The sequence below is a fragment of the Schistocerca americana genome, chromosome 2 (genome assembly GCF_021461395.2).
Source record: "Schistocerca americana isolate TAMUIC-IGC-003095 chromosome 2, iqSchAmer2.1, whole genome shotgun sequence".
Classification (NCBI taxonomy): Eukaryota; Metazoa; Arthropoda; class Insecta; order Orthoptera; family Acrididae; genus Schistocerca; species Schistocerca americana.
Genome location: NC_060120.1, coordinates 603114994 through 603142404, shown reverse-complemented (window position 1 = coordinate 603142404; position 27411 = coordinate 603114994). Strand labels below are relative to the sequence as shown.

Sequence of the window (27411 nt, the reverse complement as noted above, 5' to 3'; positions counted from 1 at the left end):
TTTCGCGGCCCTGTCAACAGCTGTATAAATATTATTTTTAATTTTAATAACCAACAGCCTCTGTTGCACCGTTTACCTAGAATTTACTTATGTTTCAGTCGGGATAACTCAACCTTCTTCAGAATAAAAGTAACTACCGTTAGTCCATAGTGGACATCGTCAAGCTAAAAATACAAATCCATAAATTATCGTCAGACTGTAAAAACTTATCTAAACTGCCTCGGCCCTACTTCGCGACAGCGATGCGGCAGCTACGAGTTCTGTACTGGAACTGCAGTACTGCTCACCAAAACTGTGTAACAGAATAAGGATGATCGTCAAAAAGCTATAAAATAAAAGTATTGAGGCTGGACTTATGACTGTAAATTACAAAGGACACACGCTATTTATCCCCAGACTATCACTGATCTCTACTGAACTGCCATTCCAATTTAAGAGACTGTAATTTCCAATGGAATTAGCCTACAGTTTTACAATTAGCAAAGCGCAAGGATAAACTTTAAAACACTGCAGCATCAGTCTCAATGACTCGTGCTTCTCTCACTGTCAGCTACATGTAGCGTGCTCTCGAGAAGGACGTTCGAAAAAGTTATGCTTATGTAACCCGGATAACAAAATGATAAATGTTGTTTATAAACAAGTACTGCAGATATTATATGTTTTCAATAAAAAAATTTTACCTCTCATGATTTAACAAGTATTATAAGTACTTAGAATATGTTTTCAAAAAATGGCTCTGAGCACTATGCGACTGAATTTCTGAGGTCATCAGTCGCCTAGAACTTAGAACTAATTAAACCTAACTAACCTAAGGACATCACACACATCCATGCCCGAGGCAGGATTCGAACCTGAGCCGTAGCGGTCGCTCGTTTCCAGACTGTAGCGCCTAGAACCGCATGGCTACTCCGGCCGGCAATATGTTTTCTATAAAAAAAATACCTCTTTAACGTTTATCCTTTTATTCCAACCATCACACAGTCTTATATCAACTCCCTGAGCGAAGCCTGGTACTCTAGCTAGTATATATGTAATTGAAACGGTACACTACTGCAGTTGCGTTGCAAGGGTTTCGAAAAGATGAACAGGATGATCCACTGTCCAGTCACATTAATGTGACCACCTGTCGAAAGTTTGAATAAGTAGCTTTGCAGCCTGAACCGTGCGAGACATGCAGGAAGAGAGTCAATGGAGATCTGGAAAGACCCAAGGAAAAAAGACTGTTTGTAGGGGTGCACATGGTCGACAAGGATAGAAGCATACTTGTGTTGATCCACTGTGCTTTAGAGTATATCGAGGTCATCCAGGAAATGTCACGAAAACAGTTCCCCGGCCAAAACACTCTCTCGTCCGACCCGGACCCCTCCATAAATTGTCACAGGGCCATACACGCCAAAGGCCGTCTCTTCCGTGGAGCATGGACGTCCAGTTGCGTTACTGGCGTGACAGTTCCAGCCTTCGTTCCCGATAAACATCAGTCATCATGGGTACATGAACCAGGCGCCTAGTGTGGATGCCATACGCAGTAACGTTCGGTGAAACGTCATTGAACAGACACTGTTGGTAGCCCCTGGGTTCATATGCATCATAGTTGCCTCGGCGCCAGTTTTGAATAGCGCCGTTTTGCCAGGCACGAAGTACTTTAACCAAGGTCGCATGCAAACAGTTTACAGACTTACCTGTTTCGAAAATGCTTCCACCCCTGGCCCGAAAACCAATGAGCATGCTCTTATGAACGGCAAATACATTGCTCAGTTTCCGCATTTCGAGAACGACTGCACTCCTTCCCGCGTCCCGCCCCCTCCCTGCCCCCGCCCAAAACATGCTTTACAACCCTCCATTGCTAGTAATGCCACCTGCCATCTGTGAGTGGCTGTTGCACGTTGCGCAGTCATGGGCTGTGCGGCTGGTCCCGGCAGAGATTCGATTCCTCCCTCAGCCATGGGTGAGTGTTGCACATTTTTTGGACCCTGCACAAGCCGTGTAAGTGTCTAAAGTGGTAAAGACCTCTTTTTGAGCGGTTCTTTCACCATACACTGTTAGCTGTGTCTAAAGTTAAGTCGCTTTGTGACTCGATTGGATTCTGGTGCGAATCAACGATACTTAATATCATTGCTGCACATATGTTTTCCCCGGTCGCCTTATGGGCACCGCGGGCATGACAGTGTGTACTTAACGCCGGGCACGCCGGGCACGCCAGGGAGTGTCGACCGCTTCTCGTTTAATACAGGACAACAACGCGCTGCTAGCAGCGCCACCTCCTTGTGTGGGACGAGTTGTTGCTTGACGATATAATGGAAGTTTCCTTCCCAAGTTACTCCAGAGTGCACTGTACGTTTTGTGACTGCCCATCCATGGTCGCTGCCGAGAGAGTGCTTTGGACTAGTTGGATTTGTGCCACAGTAATTGAAACTGGTGGACACCTTTATATGGGACAATTTTTTGACTGTGTTGAGACCCGCGTGTTCTTGTAATTTCCCTGACCGTGCTTTAATATTTATATCCTCCATGCTAGTCTGCTTCCGCAATGAAATACTGTATACATTTGATGGCTGGCAAGTAATTAGGCGTTACTTTTATTTGATTGTTTTACGGCACTACCTCCAGCAGGCAGTCCGTTTCTGAATTCGGTTCCTGCTTCAGCTATCTTTTACTGTCCGTTGTACAGAACACCACTAAAATTTTGGTTGTCCGTTTTTCTTCCTCAGTTCCGTAGTGTCTATCGTGTGCTGTGGTTGCCGTCCTTGTATTTTTTAATTTTTTTTTAATGCCAAGCCGATTGTTGCTTGATTCCTTGTCTGTATTAATGTGGCTCCTATTAAAAATTGAACAGGCGTGTAAGGTGCAGGCATTATGGTGGCAATTCACTCCTTCGTACGGAAGACAGTTCGGTCACGAGTTTGGCTCATGTGTCTGTTATTATTAAACTTGTGTGTGTGTGTGTGTGTTTTTTTTAATCAGTTGGAACTAATACTTTCATAGCCTCAAATTTTATCCACTTAATTAGGTTTTAGGTAAATTCTTACCGATTATTGTTAGATTCATTAAAGATCTTTTGCATTATAACAAGTTAGATTTTCTTAATTCTTTCTTTTATTTTAGCTGAAACCTCTCATTTCAAACTAAGATAAAGACAATAATAACTGAGCTCACTGCACTCTCGTGATTTAATTATTGTTAATGAATAGTTGATTTCATATAAGGGTTACCATCGTACCATATTTCTTTAAAAATAGGAGAGAAGAAGCAAAACGACTCTGGAAAATAAAAAGTTTTACAGTGTTATAGTTTAATAAAAATATTTCTTTTCTGGATATTACCACTTGGTGCTTCCCTGCCCATATCTTTGCTAACCAGTTCCATTTCCAAGAGCCAAACAAAATAATGTAAGAAAAGTTATGAGGACCTTTCTAAAATATGCTAGTTCGACATGGGATGAGTATTATAAGTTTTGGTGAAACATTTTTGTGTCTGATGTTTACATTTGAAGATACTGTGAGTACAGGCGACCTACATGAGGACTGTGAAATGAAGTACAACCTTAAAATCAACAGTACTTCTGTACAAAATGAGACTGAATTTGGAATTGAGTATTGGTAATATACTCCTCTGGAAATAATAAGTATTATGATATTGTTGGGTGTCTAAGCAAAGGAGCCAAGGAAGATTTATGAGTGTTACAAATCAACTCAGAATTTGAAAAGAGAAATGTATGGTGGAATGAGAACATTGACAATTAGAAGAGCTTTTTTTCAGAAGTCGATAAACTCAAAAAAATAAATTTTGGAAATTCAGTTTTTAAGTATCATACCGAAATACTAATAATGTAAAAGAGTTAATTTAACATTTTCACTGTTTTCTAGGCACTATTCCTATAATGTGTTTGACTTTTCTAAAATGCTCACCTTTTACATCAGAGAAGATGGACAAAGTTTACAGGTTTTTTTTCCAAAGCTGATAAATGCAAAGGTAGAAGTTAAAATTGTTCTAAATACACGCATTCAAAGCGATTTTCTTCTGATTCGTTTTTATCTTTTATTACAAAGAAAGCTACTTAATTCTTCATTTTGCATAGATCTACACCAATGTACTACAACGTAACACATTAGTATGATACCTTTCCGTAAGTGTTTAATGCGCAGAAGTGCAAAACAGCAACAAACGCTACTGAAATACGATACAAAATACTGGCATAAGTTTCAAGACATCCTTCTTCTTTTGTTGGTGACTATGTTCTTTTTTCCCAAGGTAGTTGCTTTCCTCACTTCCTGGCTGCAGTTTCAACCTCTATGATGCTTTCTTTATAAGTTACTTTGAAAGGTGTCGTAGGGCTTTTAGTGCACTAGACTTCAGATCTTTTGCTTCCCAAACTTTATTTGATATCTTGAGTATGCCATGTTGTTCCAGCATTTTATAATATTAGGTCTGTGCACGAATATCTTCCTTTTTTCGGTAGACTTTTCCACCCTACTAAGCACTCTGTCAAGAGATATATAGCTGCGACCGCGAATAGGGGAATAATGTACCAGTTTTTAAATTTTCTGCTCTCTTCCATAAAGGCCTTTATTGTAAACGTCACTGCTGTATTTTTATTTTGACTGGTACATAAGTCAGAAAATAAATGAATTTCATTTGGCCCATTCTCTGCCTGGGACACCTCATAGTTTATGAGAGAACCCAACAGAGTAAAGGCTACGTGGTTGCACTCTTTCCGTCCTTGTATTTCAACCAAAGTACAAAAAGCAGTCCTTTTCCTTTTCTGTGCTTGGGAATTAATCATAATGCACAAATTGCATAGCCAAACCTGTCGTCACCTATGACGAGCTTACGTATTGGCTAATTCTGTTGTACATCGAAATATACTTTAACAACATTTGGATTTTTATCCTTCATTTTTGCATAAAACTTTTTTGGTCGAAGTTTGTATAACATGTGGTTTGTTTCCAGAATGAGTTTCATGTGGTTTGTTAATTGATTCTGTCCCTCCAGGTTTTGTTCCTTTTTTATTTTCAGAAGACCAATTTTGCATGTGGTGCATGTATCTGTATGGGGTATTTTAAATGACTAATTAAAGCAGTGATAGAAAATATGTTTGTACTACGATAAAGAACAGGTAGAAAGGCCTGACAATTCCCTTTGTTTACCGAAATGTTTCCACACTTTGACTGTATTCAGCTAGGATGGTGAATATCCTCTTTTGGACTTTTTCAGGGAATAGCGGCTTTCTATACATGTACATGTTTTGGTATGATTCGTTATAGCTTGTGAAACTTTCTTACTCTCGGTAGTGCTGCGGTCTCGCCCTTGGTTTTCAGTCCGTAACTTCCCTGTTACATGAAATTTATTGGCCAAATTTCAGAGTCTCTCTGTGGACATTCCTGATGTCGCGGCACATACAGGTACTGTCTAGTCATCTTTCTTCCTTCTGCGGAACTTTAATGAAACCGTATTCTTCCTTTTTCCTCTTTTCTTAATGATCCTGCATTTTGGTGACGTGATTAGCATGTATTTAGTAACGTTTTATCCTGGTTCGTTTTCTTTAAACTATTCACATGACGATGAATAGTTGTAATATCATCATAAGTGAGATCACCTGCTCTGCATTCTTTTCTTACTAATGCTTCTGGTTTCAGTGATAGCCCCTGCGAGCAGGCAATAGCTGGCATTTTCTTACTCTTGATGGACTTCGTGCATGATATCGCCCTCTAACTTTCCACAACCAGATCACTCAGTTCCATGTATCCCCTTTTCTGAGTCGCTTGCATTACCCCAGTTTTGTAGTTTAACAGTCTACTCTTTTACGGAAAACTTATATCTGACAAAGCTAGCTCGAACTTAATGTCGTTGTGTGAACTACTAATTTATTTCTACTGTAGCTTCTAGTGGCAAGTGCTTTCCTACAGTTAATGATCATCCTTTTTTCCAAACAACTTTCTCATATTATCGACAGTCACTTCCTATATTGTTATTTACATCCTAAATTGTTACTCTCCCTTCAAGCCTCTCAGAAGCAAAGCACAGTTTGCGTTTATCGGCTTTTCTTTAAATGAGTGAGAGCAAATATCCAGTTTTGAAAAACTCGTAGCGTTCAACATCCTATAACAACAACTAGTTTCAATAGTTCATGCGTGGCAACAAGCTTGATTTAAAACTATAAAAATTTGGATTTTGAAAAATGGAGCATTCATCGAATTTTAAAAGAATTGTTTATTGGTACAATCACGGTTTATCTGAAAGAACAAAGAAAATGTGGATGAACATGTAAAATATAGGTGAAGAAAGCAGTCGGAAATGAAAGAATGAATTGTGGGATAATAAATGCAGACACGTACACCAAGCAATAAAGCATGGAGAACTTTGAAAGCTCTGTGATATAGCTAAACAGCAAGGATGTCAATTACCTTAACTTCAGAAAAATCGAGAGAGCATTATGGGAATCAATTTACTGAAAAACATCTCGGATTCTTTTTAAAAAATTATGGTGAGTTATATATCTGGGATGCATTTAGTGAAGAACCCGAAATAATTATCTCTGTAGAAATCAAAAAAGGGCTCATGTCTACGAAAAATAGACGAGCTTCAAGTCCAAATAAACGCCCATTGAACTGTTCAAAACTGGACCAGATAAACTTCTGGTCATAAAGGGGGAACAATTACTAGATGAAAGAAAAATATCATAGATATCCAACATAAATAAAAGCGGTGACAGAGAAAAATGCTCAAACTATAGAGGACTGAGTGAAACAAATACAGCCTATATTATATGGAAATTATGAATTATATGGAAAAATGATAAAGACGAGAAACTAATCATAGATTGTGTACCTAGAACAGAATGGGTTCCGTGCCAGAAGATCCCGCACAGACAATATTTTTAGCATAAACTAATCCGTGGAGAAAAACAGGACACGAATTTAGAGACACAAATAGATTTCATTCTTCTTAGGAAAGCCTACGATAGCATTTCCCTGGTGTACATTGTTGACTACAAAGTTAGAAAATGGAGTTTATCGTTTATATTTTTTATATTTTGAAGCCGTTAGAGCGTTATATAGTGGAACAACTTGTAGAATTTAAGTCAGTGCAAAAATACCTGGAGGAATTCCCTTGCTTTTGCACCTATTTTTTTAAAATATACTAGAGTTCACCTTAAGTTTATGGAAATGTTTCTGTTGTAAACCGGGTATTTCTATAAATGAACAGCTATTCAGTTTTCATTTTGCTGAAAACCAAGTCATTTTTACATAGGATGAGGATGGCATGAACAAAATGGTTAGAAAGTCACACAGAGAATATCAGAAATGGGGTTTAACCACTAATATTGAGAATACAGAGTATTTGGATAGTGGTGGAGTGGGTAAAGAGCTAACAATAGATTTTGGGATATTAAGGTATCTGGACTCTTATAAATACTTGGGGGGGGGGGGGGCGGGTCATTATTAAAAAAGATGGATCCAATAAAAGTGAAATTAAGAACCGTACTGTCCAAGGTAAATAAGCAACCAGGCAATTAAACGAAGCTTTACTGAGAATGCAGATTAGTTCAGAAACTAAGATTAGATAATTTAAAACAATTGTAGAAAGTATAGCAACGTCTGGAGCATAAATATGGAAATAACAAAGAATTAAGAGGAACTTATTGTCAATGGAGATAGGACTTTGGAGATGTTGCTGTAGGTTCTCACACTAGGAACGACATTAAAAACGAATACATACGTAAGAGAATAAACCTGCACATCACAATAATGAATATAATCTAAGCAAAACAGTTGATATGGTATGGGCAAATCAGCTGTTTGGTAAGGATAGATGGTCTAAGAAGACAATGGAATGCATGAAAACTTCATTGGGAGATAGAGTCAGAAGTGCTATTGTCAGAGAAGAATTTCCAGTCCGGAGATTATAAATATAAGAGACTTTGGAAGTCAGGATGCGAGAAACAACAACTTTGTTGCATCAAATCGTAAAAATAATAATATTAAAACTTGAGACATGGCGCTTAAAATTGCAGCGGTTCATTTTTTGAACCTTATTTGGCTAGCTAAGTATCTTGATATACTACTTACAATTCATCTTCATATCTTATACTCAACATTTCTGTTAATTCATCATCTAACATAGACACCAAAATATTAGTTAAGAAGGGAGATAATAATCACACTTGTAAATGAAAGAATCTCTGTATACTATTTGAACTCAACTTTTATTCTACCGCCAAGATAAGAAAATTTATAGCATTCTTAATAGAAACTCCAATGTTATTGTTGGGAGCTTTAGCTTATCAGTCATCGACTGGATGCTGGCCTAGTTGCTGTTCTTGTTGACCTCCGCTGAAGCCTTGTCGAGCAGAGACTGGACGTTTTGCAGACTCTGTAACACAGTAAAACGGGTAATCAGTAAGGTGTTCAAAAGTGAAAGCTGAAGTGAAATCTTGTGGATATCACTTCAAAGGAATATTTGATAAGAGGAAATGAACTGTGGGAAAGCATTCTAGAGCAGAGTTACAGGACACATTTGCACTGTCGAACTGCAGTGGACTCAAGAGTGCTTGCAACCATTGCTGCAGGTAACAATCGTTCGACCGTCCGATTAAGCACAATAATAGGAAGAAAATTTACGTCCATATGAGTGTTCGGGGTGAATGTATTGTGACTGGTCCGTAAGTCGTTCAGCATGTTACTGGCGTGTTTACCTAAGTGGCACATTGACGAGTACTTTTTAGTCACTTGCTTTCTGGACACGTTTACCGTATCTGATCTTTCGCTCCTTACAGAACGTAGGATTTTAGAAGAATTATTTACTCTTCACTTCCGTAAGCTATCAGTGTCGCTACATGTAAAAGATACACACCTGTCTGATATTCTGTATTAAACTATACATACACTTAAATCGAAAAAATAAAGCAGTTATGTTCCTTTCATTGTTCAATAAATTAATGCTGGGGTTTCTAGTTTTGCGAATGTGTAATTTCTCTTCAGTCACTATATCAGTTCGTGAATTTAAAAGTAGGGGAGTCATAATTTGAATACATCACGATTCCTAATTACATTTATTACGCAAGTTGTATTTCGATCCCTGCCCACAATCCAGAACATAATCTGCACATCTCTGAATATATTGCTGAATCTTGATAGGGACAAGCTATATGGCGTACTAATCTATCAAGAAGCATGCAAAAGTTCGTTAATACGACGTCTTTTAAACAGAATCTCCACATGCATTTTTCAGCTAACTAACGTGTTTATTCATGGAATTAACAACTGACCTATGTAGAGGAATGTATTCGCTAGAGTTGAGATAATGTTGCTTTCTTCTACATTTTCTATGAACAATTACATCTACTTAGGTTGGGATTTGGTAGCATCTTTATTAAATCTTATATACATTTTGATAGTAAAAATTAAAGAATGTGTCCAAAAGAATATTAATTCCTTTGAATGGAGTTGAAAGCATATTGTATTCTATTTAAATTTTAACTTCTCGTCACTGTTTCATTAAATTTTTACAACAATATTTTTTCCATATCGGCCCTTCTTTCGAGCAAAGCAATGACGCCTTAGAAACCAGATAGGAAATGGTAATGCTGTATTTCATGTGACTGTATCGTCTTTTACGCTGAAAAATGTTACTTGAAGACATAGACTGGGTCAGTATACATTAATAGAGCCGAAAGTTTTGGTGCTTTATTTTTCTCTTGTAGATCTCCGAAAATACACTGCTGCTATTTCGAAATCACGCACGAAATGGCCTCTGAAACGCCAACCGATGATTTTGCAGTACTTTACAATAATTACAGATATGTGTCATTTGGAGGTTATAACTTTGGAACCCTGTTTGAAAAGGAATAGTTTTGATACCTCATCACTCAGCAAGCCATGTGCATATATCAGACACGTAGACTGATGTGCAAAGAACGCGATAGCATGCGCGCTGTTCTCCGTCAACTCTTTTACAATCACCTTATGATACAATGTATTTTCTTTACAACTAGGCAGACTTCAACACTTTTGAAAAGTCAAGACAGAAGGTAATTAAAGACATTAGCTGCCAGTGGGCACTAATTTAGAAAAATGGTTGGTTCAAATGGCTCTGAGCACTATGGGACTCAACTGCTGTGGTCATCAGTCCCCTAGAACTTAGAACTACTTAAACCTAACTAACCTAAGGACATCACACACATCCATGCCCGAGGCAGGATTCGAACCTGCGACCGTAGCAGTCGCACGGTTCCTGACTGCGCGCCTAGAACCGCGAGACCACCGCGGCCGGCCACTAATTTACATTGAAGAGCTAAAGAAACTGGTACAACTGCCTGATATCGTGAAGGGCCCTCGCGAGCACGCACAACGACGTGGCATGGACTCGACTACTGTCTGTAGTAGTGCTGGAGCGAATTGATACCATGAATCCTGCAAGGCTGTCTATAAATCCGTCGGCGTACAAGATCTCTTCTCAATAGTACGTTAAAAGGGATACCAGATATGCTCAATAATGTTCATGTCTGGGGAGTTTGATGCCCAGCGGAAGTGTTTAAACTGACGAGAGTGTTCCTGGAGCCACTCTGTAGCAATTCTGGGCGTGTGGGAAGTCGCATTTTGCTGCTGGAATTGCCGAAGTCCGTCGGAATGCACAGTGGACATGAATGGATGCAGATGATCGGACAGGATTCTTACGTACGTGTCACCTGTCAGAGTCGTATCTAGACGTATCAGGGGACCATATCAATCCACCTGCACACGCCCCACACCATTACAGAGCCTCCAACAGCTGGAGCAGCTGCATGGACATACAGGGTCCATGAATTCATGAGAATGTCTTTATACCCCTACACATCCATCCGCTAGATACAATTCGAAACGAGACCGTCCGACGAGGAAACATGTTTCCACACTTCAACAGTCCAATGTCGGTGTTGACGGGTCGGGTACACGAGATAGGCCTTCAGCTCCTAAACCCCATTTGGATGATGTTTCGTTGAATGGTTCGCACACTGCCACTTGATGGTGGCCCAGCACTGAAATGTGCAGCAATTTGCGGAAGGGTTGAACTTCCATCACGTTGAACGATTCTCTTCAGTCGTCTTTCGTCACGTTCTTACAGGATCTTTTCCCGGCCGCAGCTATGTCGGAGATCTGATATTTTACGGGATTCCTGATATTCACGATATACTCGTGAAATGGTCGACCGAGAAAATCCCCACATCATCGCTACCTCGGAGATGCTGTGTCCCATTGCTCTTGCGCCGACTATAACACCACGTTCAAACTCAAATCTTGATAACCTGCCATTGCAGCAGCAGTAACCGATATAAAAACTGTGCCAGATAGGCGCTGCCGAGCGCGGCGCCGAATTGTGCCTGTTTAAATATCTGTGTATTTGAATACACATGCCTATACCAGCTTCTTTGGCGCTTCTGTTTATATCAACTGGGAATGTTGAAAATCGGGCTGGGATTAGAGACCGGATCTCCTGTTTATTTGGCAGATGCGCTGATCACAACGTCATCCGGACACACTAGCTCCTACACAGAACACGCTGGCATGCCTCTCGTCAGATCCAAGTTCTCAGCTTCTCCATACGCTGCTGATGTAGTGCCCCATGCCCATTATCCTCATTACTCGTGGCATTTCGCCGATGCCCGAAGAGTTCGAGCATGGTGTGTGTCTGCACTGAAGTGATCACTGGCCGTCCTCACCTTAATTCTATATATGTGGCACCTGCTCTTTCGGACATGTCCGAAATTTCACAGTTGATGTAAATCAATTCTCACTGGCAGCTAATATCTTTAATTCCTTTGTGTGTTGATTCGTAGCGACTGTAGGATCAAAACGGTATCTGTTCTTTCGGACTTGTTCGAAAGGACAGACACCACACATACATAATTCGAAAAGTTTTAACAGTGTCGTTCGATATAGAGTACTCACCTGCTGGATGGAACTCGTGATGCCCTGGATGACTTGGCTGGTGGCGTCGGTCTGTGCCTTCTGAAGTTGTTCCAGCGCCGCCTCTCCACGCTGCACAAACTCCATAGCCTCCTCAAAGTTCTCGTGGGTCTTGGTCGAGATTGCGTTCACTGCATTCTGCAGATTAGTGGAGGCTTCCTGCACCCACTCGGCCGCCTCTTGCGAGATTTGCTGTCCGGCTGAGACAATCGCTTGCTGTAAAGCACAATATAATATTAACGAGTCACTGTGCATTTAGGATACAGCTCCCCCCCCCCCCCCCCCCTCCTTTGTGTTTGTGTCCCAATGAGATCGCAATAGATTTTAAGCAAATGTACTAGCACCTCCTCCTTATAATCTTAAAATTCCATACAAACCAGTTCATAACAATTTTTTGCGAAAAATTACTTTACCAAGATTACTTTGTCCATCTCCTGTAATTTCTCACTGAGTACAAAAGATCTATGAAATGTTTTTATATCATTTAGGTTTTACCTACATGCATTCGCATTACTTTTTGTGAAATGACGTTATCCCTGAACACCAGAAAAGGCGATATGTTTGCTTATAAACTGACGCTAGTTCGAGTAATTAGTTTTTAATGATGCCCGCAGTAAATGAATACCATAAACATTGTCATTTGGTGTTATACTATTCAAAAGTATATAGCTTAAGTCAGTTAATGCGAAGAGTACTAAAGAAGATAAATACGATGAAAATTACAGGGCCAAGAAAGTTGATATCATTGTCAACCGTGTGGAAAGAGTATATTAAAACTGAGAAGAAGAAAAAACACCTAGTGCCGATACCATTAAAATCGAATTAAGCTCTGAATTGCTTATAATGTAACTCCATCTGTAAAATTCCAAATATTTTGCACGTTTGCTGTATATACACTTCATTTCTATAACCTCTACTAGGCGAAATTAAGACATTAATGTTATAAATGTCACTAACTGCAATATTATTCTTTATTTTGAATTACATGATTTGTTGCTAACATTCAAGTTAATTTTGAAATCTGCTTCATGCCCTACAGCTCACTTGAAACTCATATTCAAAGTTCTTATGGATGAATGTAGCTTCGACATCCACATTTGAAAGGAACCATTGAGTCTTCCAATTTTGACACTCTTCTTAATCGTAGACTTTTTGTCACTTTCTCTCAAAAGTGCATGAGTTTCACAAGTCACTGTCACTTCATTTCATCTTCTGTATCCGTGAAAAACTCCGACATCTGCAATGCCACTTCAAAAGTACAAGGCTGTGTATTACTAAGAAAATTATTCTTAACATGCAAGTTACAGTTACGGACTGTCCCTAAGGAAATATCTGTTAATAAGGAGTTCATATTACAGTTTCAAACTGTTTTTGAATATTTGCACATTTGTGAGCTTTTCGTATGGTAAGCGAGCGCCCCCTCTCCTTCACCAAACTTCGTTTCTTGTGCATCGACAGCCCGGTCGTTAGAGTGATGGAGCGACAGCAGAACATGAACAAAACCTGCACTCCATAATGCTCCGAAACTCGTCAAACAGCCACAAACAAACAAAAGATTTGCGCATCCTTTAGAAAATTGTTCCTGGGGAACAGCGATTCAAAAATTAGGATTAAAGTTAAGAAAAACAATGTAGGATCGTATGAAAGTTGTTAAAATTTAAAACTTATTAATCAGGTGATCCGTTTAGATCGTGGTACGGTCATCATCAGACAATTAAATCTTTATGATGACCGCTGGAGAGAACAGGGAGAAGCAGCATACTAAGTAGCGACGATAAACACTGATGGAGCCAATCTCTCCAGCCATTGTTATGCAGTTTTAATGGTCTGATGTGATCGTACCACAACTGAAACCGTTCACCTGGTCAGTAAATTCTAATTTTAATAAGCTACATGCGATCCTGGATTGTTTTTACAGATGCACATTTTATAAAAAATTTAATGTGCAAACCCATGTTCTTTCAGTTGAAATGCAAAGTTAAATATGTTGACCTTTTCCCCTTAAAAAAAAAGTAACGAGTCCTCACCTGTGCGGAAACTATGGCCTTCTGTGCGGATGCCTGAAGTTTCTCCTGCAAACAGAGAAGGAAAAATTTACAAAATAGCATGTGGAGACTCTAGTAGCGGCTGAAATCAATAACTCTAGAAGCCAAACTCACCTGAATGCTGTTCCAGGCGGCAGTGGTTTCGTTGTAGGCGTTCTGTATCCAAGAACCGACTTCCTTCGCGTCTTCCTCAGCACTTTCCACTATGTCCTGCCAGATCTTCTCGGCGTTCTCCGCGGCATGCTGGGTTAAGTTCTTCTGGACGTTGAAGATGTTCTCGAAGAAGTTGCCCACTTCAGTAAACCAGTCACTGATGCCAGGCGCTGGTGCAGCCGCAGTGCTCTGCACAACACAAGAGAAAGGAACATTTACGACCGGGACAGCTGCAAGGTCCTGCATGGAACACTCACTGTTTCTGTGTCCCTAAAGCAATCGAGTATTCTGGATGAAGTATGATAACGTGATTGCGAGCAACCTACATGCGTCTTTTTACATTTACCGTTTGCTACTCAAGAAAACTAAGCTCTATTCTTTCGTTGGCTATCTTGTTTTAAGGCAGTCTGAAATGATTTATGATATCCATTGTCGTTACTAGACTATGTAGTATTTTGCAAAAATACGAAAACAACACATCATCGAGAACTGTGTAACAGCATCATCGAACGCCATTCGACGCCTACATGCTTTTACCTATCTAGTAATGCCACATAAAACACTCAAATATTAAATATTCGTTGTTGGATCTCCGAAAAAATAAAACTAATACATGGTTGCAAAAAAATCCAGTTTGGTAAACGGCAACCATCACTTGGTTTAATACAAGCACCTGTTTCGAAGCGGAGTAGCCATATACAAATGTTGATATCAGGTTCCAGATCGCCGATTATTTTATTCTCAAACATCCTTCTTTCGGTTTAGACATGCATTATCTTACTTCCAGAACTTAATGACATATTAGTCACAGCTTACGTCTCTTTAAAGTTGTACTCAGTTTTAGATGCAGGAAGTCTAAGTATTTAGACATAAGCACTTCCTAGGATTTGGTTCAAATGGGTCTGAGCACTATGCGACTTAACTTAGAACTAATTAAACCTAACTAACCTAAGGACATCACACACATCCATGCCCGAGGCAGGATTCGAACCTGCGACCGTAGCGGTCGCGCGGTTCCAAACTGTAGCGCCTAGAACCGCTCGGCCACTCCGGCCGGCTCCTAGGATTTCCTTCCAGTTTTAGATGAGCCAGCTCCACTCAAATCTAAAAATTACGTGCATACAGTAACGATGCAAGAAAAGAAGGAATGGAGTTTTGAAATCAACAGGGGGGTAGCTTTGTTGGAATAGGGTGGTGGATGAAACCATTTAAGCATTCGTACGAAAAATGGTTCAAATGGCTCTGAGTACTATGGGGCTCAACTGCTGAGGTCATTAGTCCCCTTGAACTTAGAACTAGTTAAACCTAACTAACCTAAGGACATCACAAACATCCATGCCCGAGGCAGGATTCGAACCTTCGACCGTAGCGGTCTTGCGGTTCCAGACTGCAGCGCCTTTAACCGCACGGCCACTTCGGCCGGCATTCGTACGAAACCACTGAAGGAGATCATGGAAAAGCTGGATCAGAGTCTGTGGAGAGAAGTGTAGAAACAACACGTCCTGAAAGAGAAAGCGCTGTCTTAACAAACGCGCCACCTTGTGGGAGTTGAATGTAGAAGAATCCACGTAATCACTGTGAAACTACACAAAGTAGCACTAGTTCAGGTGTGTTGAGAATATTTTCTTTTCACTACAATTATAAACACGGAGAACCGTTAGCAATATACAAAAAAATCAGTAAGAGTAAACATTCAAAGCTATTTCACCTGCGAGCAAAGACATAGAAGGTCCAGTCACAAATATGTGACCACCGTCAATGTTCGACATCAACCACTTACAGACGGTAGCTGGCAGCAAGAGCAGTGGAGGATATATAAAGCATGAGGAGCACTCCGTCTTCAGGCCACGAATGGCCTAGCGGGACAATCCGACCGCCGTGTCATCCTCGGTGGAGGATGCAGATAGGAGGGGTATGGCGTCAGCACACCGCTCTCCCGGTTGTAAGATGGCATTCTTGACCGAAGCCGCTACTATTCGGTCGAGTAGCTCCTCAATTGGCATCACGAGGCTGAGCGCACCCCGAAAAATGGCAACAGCGCATGGTGGCCTGGATGGTCACCCATCCAAGTGCCGACCCCGCCCGACAGCGCTTCGGTGATATCACGGGATATAAAGAGAGAGTTATGGCCTGCGGAATATTTTAGTGGCGTTCCCCGGGTGATCTCGCCAATCTGGAAGGCTCAATGGATCAAGAGAAGTATATATCTATCCTCGAGGACCACGTCCACCCTTAAAAAGGATTTTTTTTTCCTCGTCATGATGATATCTACTACCAGGACAATGCAGCGCGTCACACAGCTCGTAATGTACACGAGCGTTCACTGAGCACCAGGATGAGTTTATCGTATGCCCCTGGCCAACACATTCCGCTTGCCACTTGCCAATCGACAGTCTGTGCCGCCTCTCCTGTCGGACTGTTGGCGTCATGAATTCTCGACCGAGAAATCTAGCGCAGATGGCCAAGGTAGTGGAGTCGACGAGGCTCAACATGCCTTTTGTTACTTAACAGAAACTCGCTGACTCTCTCCCTCAACTTCTCGCAACGGTACGCACTGCAAAGGGGTTTTTTTCAGGCCCTGACAGATGGGCACATTAATGTGACTGGACAGTGTATAGCTTTAAAATGCAAAGTGCAACTTTTAGTAACTTGATCGAAACAATAGAGGTGAATGTTGTCTTCAGAGAGTGGGAGTCTAACACGAATAAATTAATGGAAAACCCATTTCTGTCAGGAAATATAATATATTGGTCATTCTAAGCAGGAAAAGTTGAAGGTGACTTTCCAGTAATATTAGTGTATGCTGCGCGTCTGGAGTGGACACAACCCTTAACTTCAGTGAATCCTAGCAAAGAACGACAGGTGAGTTTCGAGTTTCACGTAGTGGTTGACAGTTTTTTTTTTTTTTTTTTTTTTTTTTTTTTTTTTTTTTTTTAGAAAAAACTATTTGCAAACTCCCCATGTTGTCTGTAAAGCAGAGGTCAATGAGGAACGCATTGCCTCTCTAGACACAAAAAGGCGATGTTGTTGTGCTCATAAACATTTTGTGATGCGAATGTCAGCTACAAAAGTAATGCTTGTAGAAGTGTTTACATTGTACAGGCATAGCTGTCAGATACACGTGAAAACTGTAAAAAGATTGACTTTATCTTCTTCTTAACTCGACAGAAGATGCAACGAAGAGCTGCACGTTTCGTCGCAGGATCGTTTAGTCGGTGCGGGAGGGTCACAGAGATGCCCAGAACACTCTAAAAGAGAGGTGTGTTGCGTTACGGAGAGGTTTACTACCGAATTTCCGAGACTGTCTGAGCCGGAAGAGTCGGGCAACAAATTACTTCTTCCCACGTAAGTCTCGCGACATAACCACAATGAGAAAATTGGAGAAATTAGAGCTGATACGGAGATTTTGAGAAGTCTTTCTTCCCACGTGCAATTTACAAATAGAAGAGAAAACTGGGAAAATGTTGCGGTACCAGAGGTACCTCCGCCTCACACCGTAAGATGGTTTGTACAGTATAAATGTAGATGTAGAAACAGGCAGGGCACATAAAATACGCAATCGTCAAGATCACACAAAAAGAAATCGATTGAAGTGTATGTGGCTAAAATGTGTACCGTAACGGAATCCAATTTCCTTTTTCTAGTAAATTACCTGCTTCCAGTCCGCCCCCGGTAGCTGAGTTGTCAGCGTGACAGAATGTCAATTATAAGAGCCCAAGTTCGATTACCGGCTGGGTCGGAGATTTTCTCGACTCAGGGATTGGGTGTTGTGTTGTCCTAATCATCATCATTTCATCCCCACCGACGCGCAAGTGGCGTCAAAACGAAAGACTTGCACCCGGCGAACGGTCTATCAGACGGGAGGCCTTAGTCACACGATATTTATTTTACCTACTTCCAAATATAATGGAACATTTAGTGATTCTAAAGGCGCACAAACAAGTTCAGACTCTCTTACCTGTACTGCCAAGCCGAAAGCCAAGAAAATGAGCAGCTTAGAAGCCATTTCTGTCGATTTCTCTGCGAGGAGGCAATCTGACTGCCTGAAGAAGCCCTCGATATTTATAGGGTGCTCCTCCAAGGCTAGTGCCGAATGATAAACACGGCAGCCATACGCTCACATGGCTGTGAACGTGTTTGCGCAGGTGGAGTATAGGCGTGTTGATGTAAAGTGCCAACTAACTATTGCGATCCAAGGTTCGGAGTTACGCAGCTTCACTTACAGACAACGTCATTGGCAGAGAAATTGCATCAACTTCTCTCGCGCAAACGGAGGGTAATAACGTGCAGAAATTCAACTTTGATTGCATCGTAATTCGATAACAATAAAAAGCTACAAAGTCTGTTAATTTTTATATGAACATCATCTTAATGGCATATTAAAAAGAAAGCAAATCCTGGATTGTACATATCTAAAACAAAGGAAACACAAGATGAACTTGCAAAATTTTTTTGCCACATTGTGCGCGGAGTATGTTAATTCTAAAGAACGGGAACTATGCTGAAGTTGTTCTTCATCTTATAAAAGAAGAGAAGCGAGACATAAAACACACAGAAATTAGCCTCACCTCCTTGATGAACATTATGATAAATATAATTATCACTAACGACATAAAAATACACTGCGATTTAAACGAGCAAATGAACTAATTGCATTTGGAAATAAATGTAGCACAATGGATTGTTTACAAATAGCGAACGAAATCATAGAACTGAGCTACAACTATGATGTAGCACTTCGCCTGGGATTCATGATTCTGAGAAAACTATTAACGTAGTTTGTACTAAATATGTATTAACAATCTTTGAGGAACAATGCACTGACTTATCCTACGTTAGTAATTCAACAAAAATTGATGCGCACTAATAACTTCCATTGAACTTTATGACGATAGCGGAAAGCCAGGATTGAAAGTAGAGTCATGAATGGAGATTTTGTAAAATTACTGCCAGCAGCACTAGACGAAGTTTTCAAATCCGCAGATTGGGAAAAAGAACAAGCGATGCGTGAGGATCGAACATACCTAAATCACCTTCGGTTTGATGATGAGATTGTGCGGCTCGCCTCCAGTGCACCTAGACTTCAGCAAGAAATGTAAGAACTTAATAGAGTAAGTTTGAAAGAACTGTTTAAATCAAGTTTAGTAAGACTAAAATAACATTTAATACATACAAAACCGCATGCGCCAATAATGAACTCTTAGAACCAGCTGGTGAGTTTTCGTTTTTAGTGCAGTTGAAAACAATGACTGGATGGTCAGCAAGACAATTTAAAAACGAATAAAGATATTCTGATGTGCTTTCTATGAAGTAAATGAAGTCCTCATAATTAGTTTTCCACTTTGTCTGCTACACACGGTTAACAATCGTTGTGGATTCCTAATTTTAAGTAACAGAAATGGGATAAGGAATTTAAATGTGAAAACTATTCAAAAACAGAACGATATTCAGCCACCAGTGGAGAAATGTAAATTAGAAATTACCAGAAGAGACAGCAAAACAAACTGGAGCTGTGGCGGGGTTGCTGGCGTCGCCTTTCGAATTCCTGGCGCCACTAGCTCGATCTGTCGTGTGATATCCCTCTGGTTTGAGGTCACTAAGATTTTTGCTCGAGGTTGTTGATGGGGACGGGTTGTGTTGTGGCGCGGCGAGTTGGTGAGTGGTAACTGAGCCAGGAGGACGGTGTGAGAGGTCTACCTGGCGAGTAGGGCGAGACGAGTGGTTGCTGGGCACACTTGGCCGATTTGAATCCGCGGCTGACTTCGAGTGCCATTTTCGTGCGTAGCCAGGCCAGCCAGCTCTGGGATGCGACACACCGATGAGAGAGTTGAAGCCAGTTTTGCTATGCTGAATGCTGGGCCCCCTTTGGAAAGAAGGGCCGCCTGTTTTCTATTTGATATTATCTGAAGCTGCTATTACTCAAGGCCTTTCTGTTTTCTATTTGTAATTTTACTTAACCGAAGCTGTAATTATTGAAGGCCCGCCTGTTCCCTTTTAAATAAATTAAGAGCTGTTTCATAATTTAGGCCTACCTGTTCTTATTGTCCTGCTATTGAGATCTGACATCTTACTCAGTCTGTGTTGCAATTAACTGAAACTGCGATTGCCAAAGGCCTACCTGTTTCAGTAGTGTTTATGTCAACAAGGTAGTAAAAGGAAATGACACATGATGGTGCATGGGACCTAACTTTTCGCCTCACATTGCTTTCTCCATATTGTAGGTTTAAAAACTAATGCTACAAGAAACAGGCTAACGTGGAAGACATAATTAAAACTGTAATAAAAATAAAATGTAGCTGGGCGGAAAATCTAGTCACTGGATTGTGGATGTACCAACGAAGTACTTTTACGTTATCTGGAGATAGAAAGATCCATAAACGATGGCTTACTGTAAGATGAATATATAGAATCGAAAACTTCCTGGAGTCATGTGGGTGCACATAGGTGAAGGCCGTAATTCAAGGTAAAGTCAAGGGGAGTCGTTAATCTTGCAGTGACGATTGAAGAATAAAAGAAGAGAGTGACAGTAAATCATGGCACAAGTGCCATTTCAGTATTCATTAAGCATGGCTATCTAACAATATAAGTTTAGTCTCAAATTATACGTATCTCCGGGAGACATCAAAACTGCTTGTACACCTTACAAACCAAAAAGAGAGCTTTAACCTTTAGCAAGACCCTCGGGCTCACTGCGAACTTCAGATTACCTATAAGCGTTTCATATTCCGTCACTTTGTACACGGAAACGTGCAGAAGCTATATATACAGGATGGTCGGAAATAGTCTGAAGAGCTTGTGAGGGTGTTGCAGAGCAGGTTACGCGGAGGAATAATTGCTAAGAAAAAAATTCCATACGTTGCGCAGGTTCCTAATTAGTTGGAATTGAAGTTGGCCAATCAGGCCGAAACACGTGCCGATTCAAATGGCCCGCCACAGTCAGACAAACTAAGGTGTTTGATTGTGTAGATCACAAAATATTACTGCAGAAGTTGGACCAGTATGGAATAAGAGGAGTAGCTCACAATTGGTTCACCTCTTACTTTTTAAACAGACGGCAGGTCGTTCTCCACGGTACTGAGCATGGCCATGACGTGCAGTGCCAGTGGGACACATTTAATTGAGGGTGTCCGAGGGATCGGTGCTGGGGCCGCTACTGTTTCTTATTTATATAAATGATATGCCTTCTAGTATTACAGGTGATTCTAAAATATTTCTGTTTGATGACGACACCAGCTTGGTAATGGAGGATGTTGTGTACAGTACTGGCACAGTATCAAATGATGCACATCAGAACATAAGTTCATGACTTGTAGGAAATAAACTGATGTTAAATCACAGTAAGTCTCAGTTTTTATAATTTCTAACACATGATTCAACGAAAACTGATTCCTAGGGGCTCCGATAGATTATAAGCTGTCGTGGAAATCCCATGCTCAGGATCTTGTTCGAAAACTAAATGCTGTTTTATTTCAACATAGGAATTACACAGCCAGCCGGTTGCAAATTAGTGTGTGGTGTCTTGACCTAGGTTTCGACACCTATTAAAAGTGTCTTCATCAGAATGAAATTTTGATAAACTGTAGAATTAGGTTGCGAAAAAGCAAATGGTCCGATTTTAGAGCAGTTATACTCAAGTCAAAAATAAAATAAAACGTTCCATCCTTTGCCACGTGTGCCTAGCTGGGACCAACATCAATCTGCTGTTACATGAATGAGCGGTTACATTTCAAACTTAATGTTCAGAAAAAACTCAAATTTTATAGTTAATTATCTCAATTTTTACCAAAGGTTTCAATAGATTTGGAAAATAGAGTTTCATAGACCTGTAAGTATGGTCTGTATGCTATGCAAAATTTGTCGAAGAATCTTTCTTTAAAAAAAATGGTTCAAATGGCTCTGAGCACTATGGGATTTAACATCTGAGATCATCAGTCCCCTAGACTTAGAACTACTTAAACCTAACTACACATCCATGTCCGAGGCAGGATTCGAACCTGCGACCGTAGCAGCAGACTGAAGCACCTAGAACCGCTCGGCTACAACGCCCGGCAATCTCTCTTACTTATGAAGAAAAGTGTACCTATAGCAACAAATGTAGCCAATAGTAAGTGAAAAAATGATGAATTTTCACATGAAAAAAAAATTATTTTGTTACGTTTTTGAACTTCGACTGCTATTAGTGTGAATTCTGAATCCTTCCTGGTCATGCTAACAAAGTTTTATGAATTTATTTGTAAAAGCATAGACAGCAGAAATTAAAATGTCCTGTGGTGCCTCTCTTGCTCCAAGTCGGACTGTTTGACGTCTTACTGCCCTTAACATATTTCCCGTGTTCCGTTGTTTGGTTACGTTTATTTAAACTTATGGCTGGTCGTCTGCACAGAATTCGTATACGTTTCATTTTATGTACTATTACTCTTCTGTTATAATTTTATGTAGTGACACGTTCCATGGCCGTGGAGACTTGCTCCTCAATTTGGTCGTACGGAACGTAACATAGAAAACCGAATAAGAGAGCGATACAAACATTGGACATTGGAAGGTTGTAAGGATCGAAACTCAGCCAAAGGCAGAAAAGACTCGTGCGCTATCGTCTACGCCAAGACAACAACTAACACTAATTGTATCCGGCGGCCCGCTTGAATTTGCGCGCGCAAAGGCCTGACTGACTAAATTCAAGGCTAATTAACTCGATAACGGTGCAACGTAGCGAATTTTTTCTTAATTCTTATTTCTCAGCACAACCTACCCTGCAATACTCTTACAAGTTTTTCAGGTTGTTTCTGAGCACACTGCATGTACGGGTGCGCGCTGAATAGTAATGCCGCTAAATTTTTTATGTGAAAACTCTCAAATCTTTTAAAATAAAAGAAGCGTTATTAACGTTCTACACCTTTATTTTACATATCTACACACTTATTTCTCAACGTAGTCATCCTCGTGACGAACACATATCACACAACAATAGATCACTTTGTTGATTTCATCACTGTATAATGTTTGACCGCTTCGTCTCTAAATGATGTCCTCGAAGTTGTTCTTTAGATTCTGAGACAGAGGAAAATAGGATGGGGCCAACTCGGGGCTATACGGATACTGATGGATGACTATGAACCCATCGGATTGATGCACATGTCACAGCGCTTGTGTATGGTCTGGCATTGTCATGCTGAAGGAGACGGTGCTCCATGTGTGGACGAACTCTTCAAATTCGAAACTCTATTACAGTCCACTGTTCCTCACGCACCGACATAGTTACGTTACACACCGCCATGTTACACTCTACAATTCGAAGCCCTCTAGCAGCAGAGGACTGCAGATATGAAGAATAAAGATGCAGACTGTTAATAGCATTTGCTTTATTTTAAAAGCTTTAAGAGTTTCACACAGCAAATTCTGAGGCACTACTTTTCAGCACGCCCTTATATATTCTTGGTGCTCCTATTAAAGACGCTGCGTTATTCTCGCTTATAGATGCTCCACTTCCAGTCTTAAGCTCCGAACTTATGACTGATTTGCACGCCACAGAATGTTGACGACGACTCAGGCGACGAAAATAACGAGCCACCTCTGTACGCCGTGTAATGCTGTCGCCTGTGCTGCAGTTTAACACAGACTGGCAGCGCGTACGTGCGAACGCGCCTTATCAACTTCCGGCGCCAGCCTTATCAGTTTTGGCTCCAGCTTTTTTAGCGCACTCATCGTCTAGCAAAAGTAGAGAAACTGCGGGACCACGTCCAGTTGCGATATACAGCTCAGTGTTGCGCAGTTGTAATCGAGCTGTGACTCACAGAGGTGCCTATCTGTACCTCACAGAGACACAAAGCTGCATCTCACAGAGCACAGCAAAGTGAAATCATGACATACTTTATTACTGATAGTGAAAAGTACAATCAACAGTGAGTGTCATCTGTTCAATGACACCACGACCCTTACACTAGAGCGCAGTGGTTAGACACTGGACTCGCATTCGGGAGGACGACTGTTCAATCCCGCGTCCGGCCATCCTGATTTAGGTTTTCCGTGATTTCCCTAAATCGCTCCAGGCAAATGCCGGGATGGTTCCTTTCAAAGGGCACGGCCGACTTCCTTCCCCGTCCTTCCCTAATCCAATGAGACCGATGACCTCACTGTCTGGTCTCCTTCCCCAAAACAACCAACCAACCTTACACTAGATATCTTCACCAACCTTGCGACGACTACGAGCAAATACAGTCATTGGCCTATTACAGCAAAATAAGCATTACCAAAGTGTTCGTTTGTTACCTCACCAACCCGAGAGTTACGGTAAGTAACAACATCACAATCATTAAAAACAGACTCTACGAGTCCTAGAAGTTTGTGACGGGAATTGCCGAACACCCGAACACATTGTATATACAGAGTGTCCTAGAAAAGTTGCGACAAACTTTTAGCGGAGGTCGGGCACACCAGTATAGAGAAATGCGTAGCAACCCCTGGATGCAAATGTTAGGTGTAAGTGGTAGCGGAGGTCGAAGATAGGAAAGGAAACATGAGAGTGATTCTTTTGAAAGATATATTGGACATAAGAGTGCATATGATGCATGATACGGATACAGCTCTAATGTTACAACAGATGGCCGAAGTATGCACCTTCAGACACCATGCATCCCGGCCACCGACGGAGCATTGACTGTCGGACACAATCGAACGGATCGGGAATTTATTTGATTGTAGCATATGCACAGACGATTCTTGCGACGAGATCCATTTCAGACTCCACAGGATCGCAATGTATGAGAGATTTTATGGCACCCCACAGAAAGAAATCAAGGTTCAATAAATTCGATGAGCTTGGGAGTTAGGGAGGCGATCTTCAAATGGTTCAAATGGCTCTGAGCACTATGGGACTTAACATCTGAGGTCATCAGTCCCCTAGAACTTAGAACTACTTAAACCTAACTAACCTAAGGACATCACACACATCCATGCCCGAGGCAGGATTCGAATCTGCGACCGTAGCAGCAGCGCGATTCCGGACTGAAGCGCGTTGAACCGCTCGGCCACATCGGGCCGGCGGGAGCGATATTACTCGCCCAATCCGCCGATACGGGTATGAGCTGTTCAAATGCTTACGCACGGGCGGCGCAAGCCAAGACGGTGGCCCATCGTGTTGGAACCACATACAGCGCCTCCCTCGTGCTGGAACATCTTCAAGCAAGCCGGGAACAACCTGTTCCAGTACGCTCGTCTATAGCACGACTTAGCGGCTTACATTGACTTTTGCGGTCGTGGGTTGCTATTCAGTTGTCGCTAGAAGTTTGTCGCAATATTTCTTGAACATCCTGTGCAGTTATATACCAGCCAGTGCTGTTCTCACGCCAGTGTCCTACGCTTTTCGTCGCAAGACGAAGGAGCCTAATACATTGAAACGTCCCCTTAGAAAAATTATACAAGACTGCGCTTATACTGACACACAATATTTTTAGCGCAACGCAATCTGAATTTTAATAACCCCTACAAAAGAATGGCCCTGACTAACATTAAACTATACCTTTCACAAATCACTTACCTCACAAAAATCTTCGTTACTCAAGCTACTGCAATACAGCGAGCGCCACTACTGCCAGCTAAATAAAAGATTCAAACTGCTGAAGGCACTAACTACTGATAGGCATAGTTAGCAAATGAAAGATTTTAATAGAGAACAAACAATGTATTTACCTTAATAGTCATAATATATATAGCAGTTCATGACATCTAGTCTTACAAATTTCAAAACTCCGCCATTTCTCTCCCCACATCCACCACTGCTGGCGGCTCACCTCCAACTGCCCAACGCTACGCGCTGTTCACATCCAGCTGCCGCTGCCCAACACTACAATGGCAGACAACAACGCAAACTAGCCACAGACTGCACACAGCACAGCCAGTGATTTTCATACAGAGCGCTATGTAACGTTGCCAATAAGAAAACATAAACAGCCTACTTACAACATAATATATCAATCATGCTGCGCGAAAAGCCAGTTAGGTAATGTGGTATTAAACGTGCCGCCCAGTCGATGCCAAACCACCCCATTGTGCTCGCGGATCGCTCCTAACTGTGTTGACAGGTGCAAGTGCATAATGAAGAAAGTTATTAGGAATTATTGAAAACGTGTTCTCTTTCAAAAACGCCCATTGTACAAAGGAACGCAATAAATAGCAAACCGACACAATTAGATATGTGGTACTCTCCTTGTGTAATTTAAAATTACGCAGTCAACAGTGCCATGAAATGATTCCAAGAAGAAATAATGTTCTTTATAAAGTGGGTTCAAATGAGAAATATTATTTCTCAACTACAAAATATTGTTATTTCTTTATGTCTAACCGAAATGACCAGAGCTATTGAATATCTTTTCGTTCTCCGTCCGAGAAGAGCAGGTAATTCTTTATTTTCCTTAACGAAGAACTCTAGTGTATTTTGACATAACATTATCTTAGGAAGAAGAGAGAAATTAAGAAGACTGAGTTGCTGTCATACACGGTCTAGTCACGTTCATGTGACGACCGCCTATGTTCGATGTCAACGGGCAATAATGGTTCACAGACAGTAGGTGGCACCACTAGCAGTGGAGGGCATACTGGCTCAAATGGCTCTGAGCACTAGGGGACTTAACATGGAGCCCATACTAAGCGTGTCGGGGGCGGGGGGCGCGAAAACAGTGCAGTCGTTGTCGTAGTGCGGAAACAGCGATTTATCTGACTTATAAAAGGGCATCGTCATTGTCCTTCAGAACAAAGCTGGAAACATTTCCGAAACGGTTAAGTTTGTAAAATGTTCGCATGCCGCCGTGCTTATGGTATACCGTGCACGGCATAATGGAGCTATCCAAAGCTCGCACTGAGAAAACTGTAGTGCACCACGGACCGTGGATGACAGGTGCGAACGACGACATCTGAGTGCTTACGGGCGAATAGACGTGCAACTGTTGAGCAATTGACCGGCCAGATGAACTAAGAGGCTACCAACAGTGTCTCCCCAACAACCACTCGGCGAACGCTGCTGCTTAAGGGCCTCCGCAGCAGGTGCCTGGTAAATGCACCCATGCTGACTGCTGTTCGTAGGCTGGAATTTGCACGCAAAAGCCGCAACTGGGCATCCGCTGGATGGCGACGTGCGGCCTTTGCAGATGTATCTCGTTTTATACTCCATTGAACAAATGACCTTTGGTGTTTACGGAGTGATACGTCTGGAAGCAAAAGCCCTGCAACAATCGTGGAAGCGTCAAGGCCAGAGGGGGAGCGTTACGGTCTGGGGAACG

The 27411-nt window shown here is 41.3% G+C and overlaps 1 protein-coding gene across 1 annotated transcript; it reads right to left on the bottom strand.

Moving 5' to 3' along the window:
• Nucleotides 1-8184: 8184 nt before the first annotated feature.
• On the bottom strand, nucleotides 8185-18243 carry LOC124596261. Its single transcript, XM_047135335.1, has 5 exons — nucleotides 18099-18243; nucleotides 14102-14329; nucleotides 13970-14014; nucleotides 11925-12158; nucleotides 8185-8370 (listed from the first exon to the last, which is right to left on the bottom strand). Exons 1-5 carry the CDS (start codon nucleotides 18144-18146, stop codon nucleotides 8305-8307), a joined length of 621 nt encoding a protein of 206 aa, XP_046991291.1. The 5' UTR covers nucleotides 18147-18243; the 3' UTR covers nucleotides 8185-8304.
• Nucleotides 18244-27411: the final 9168 nt, after the last annotated feature.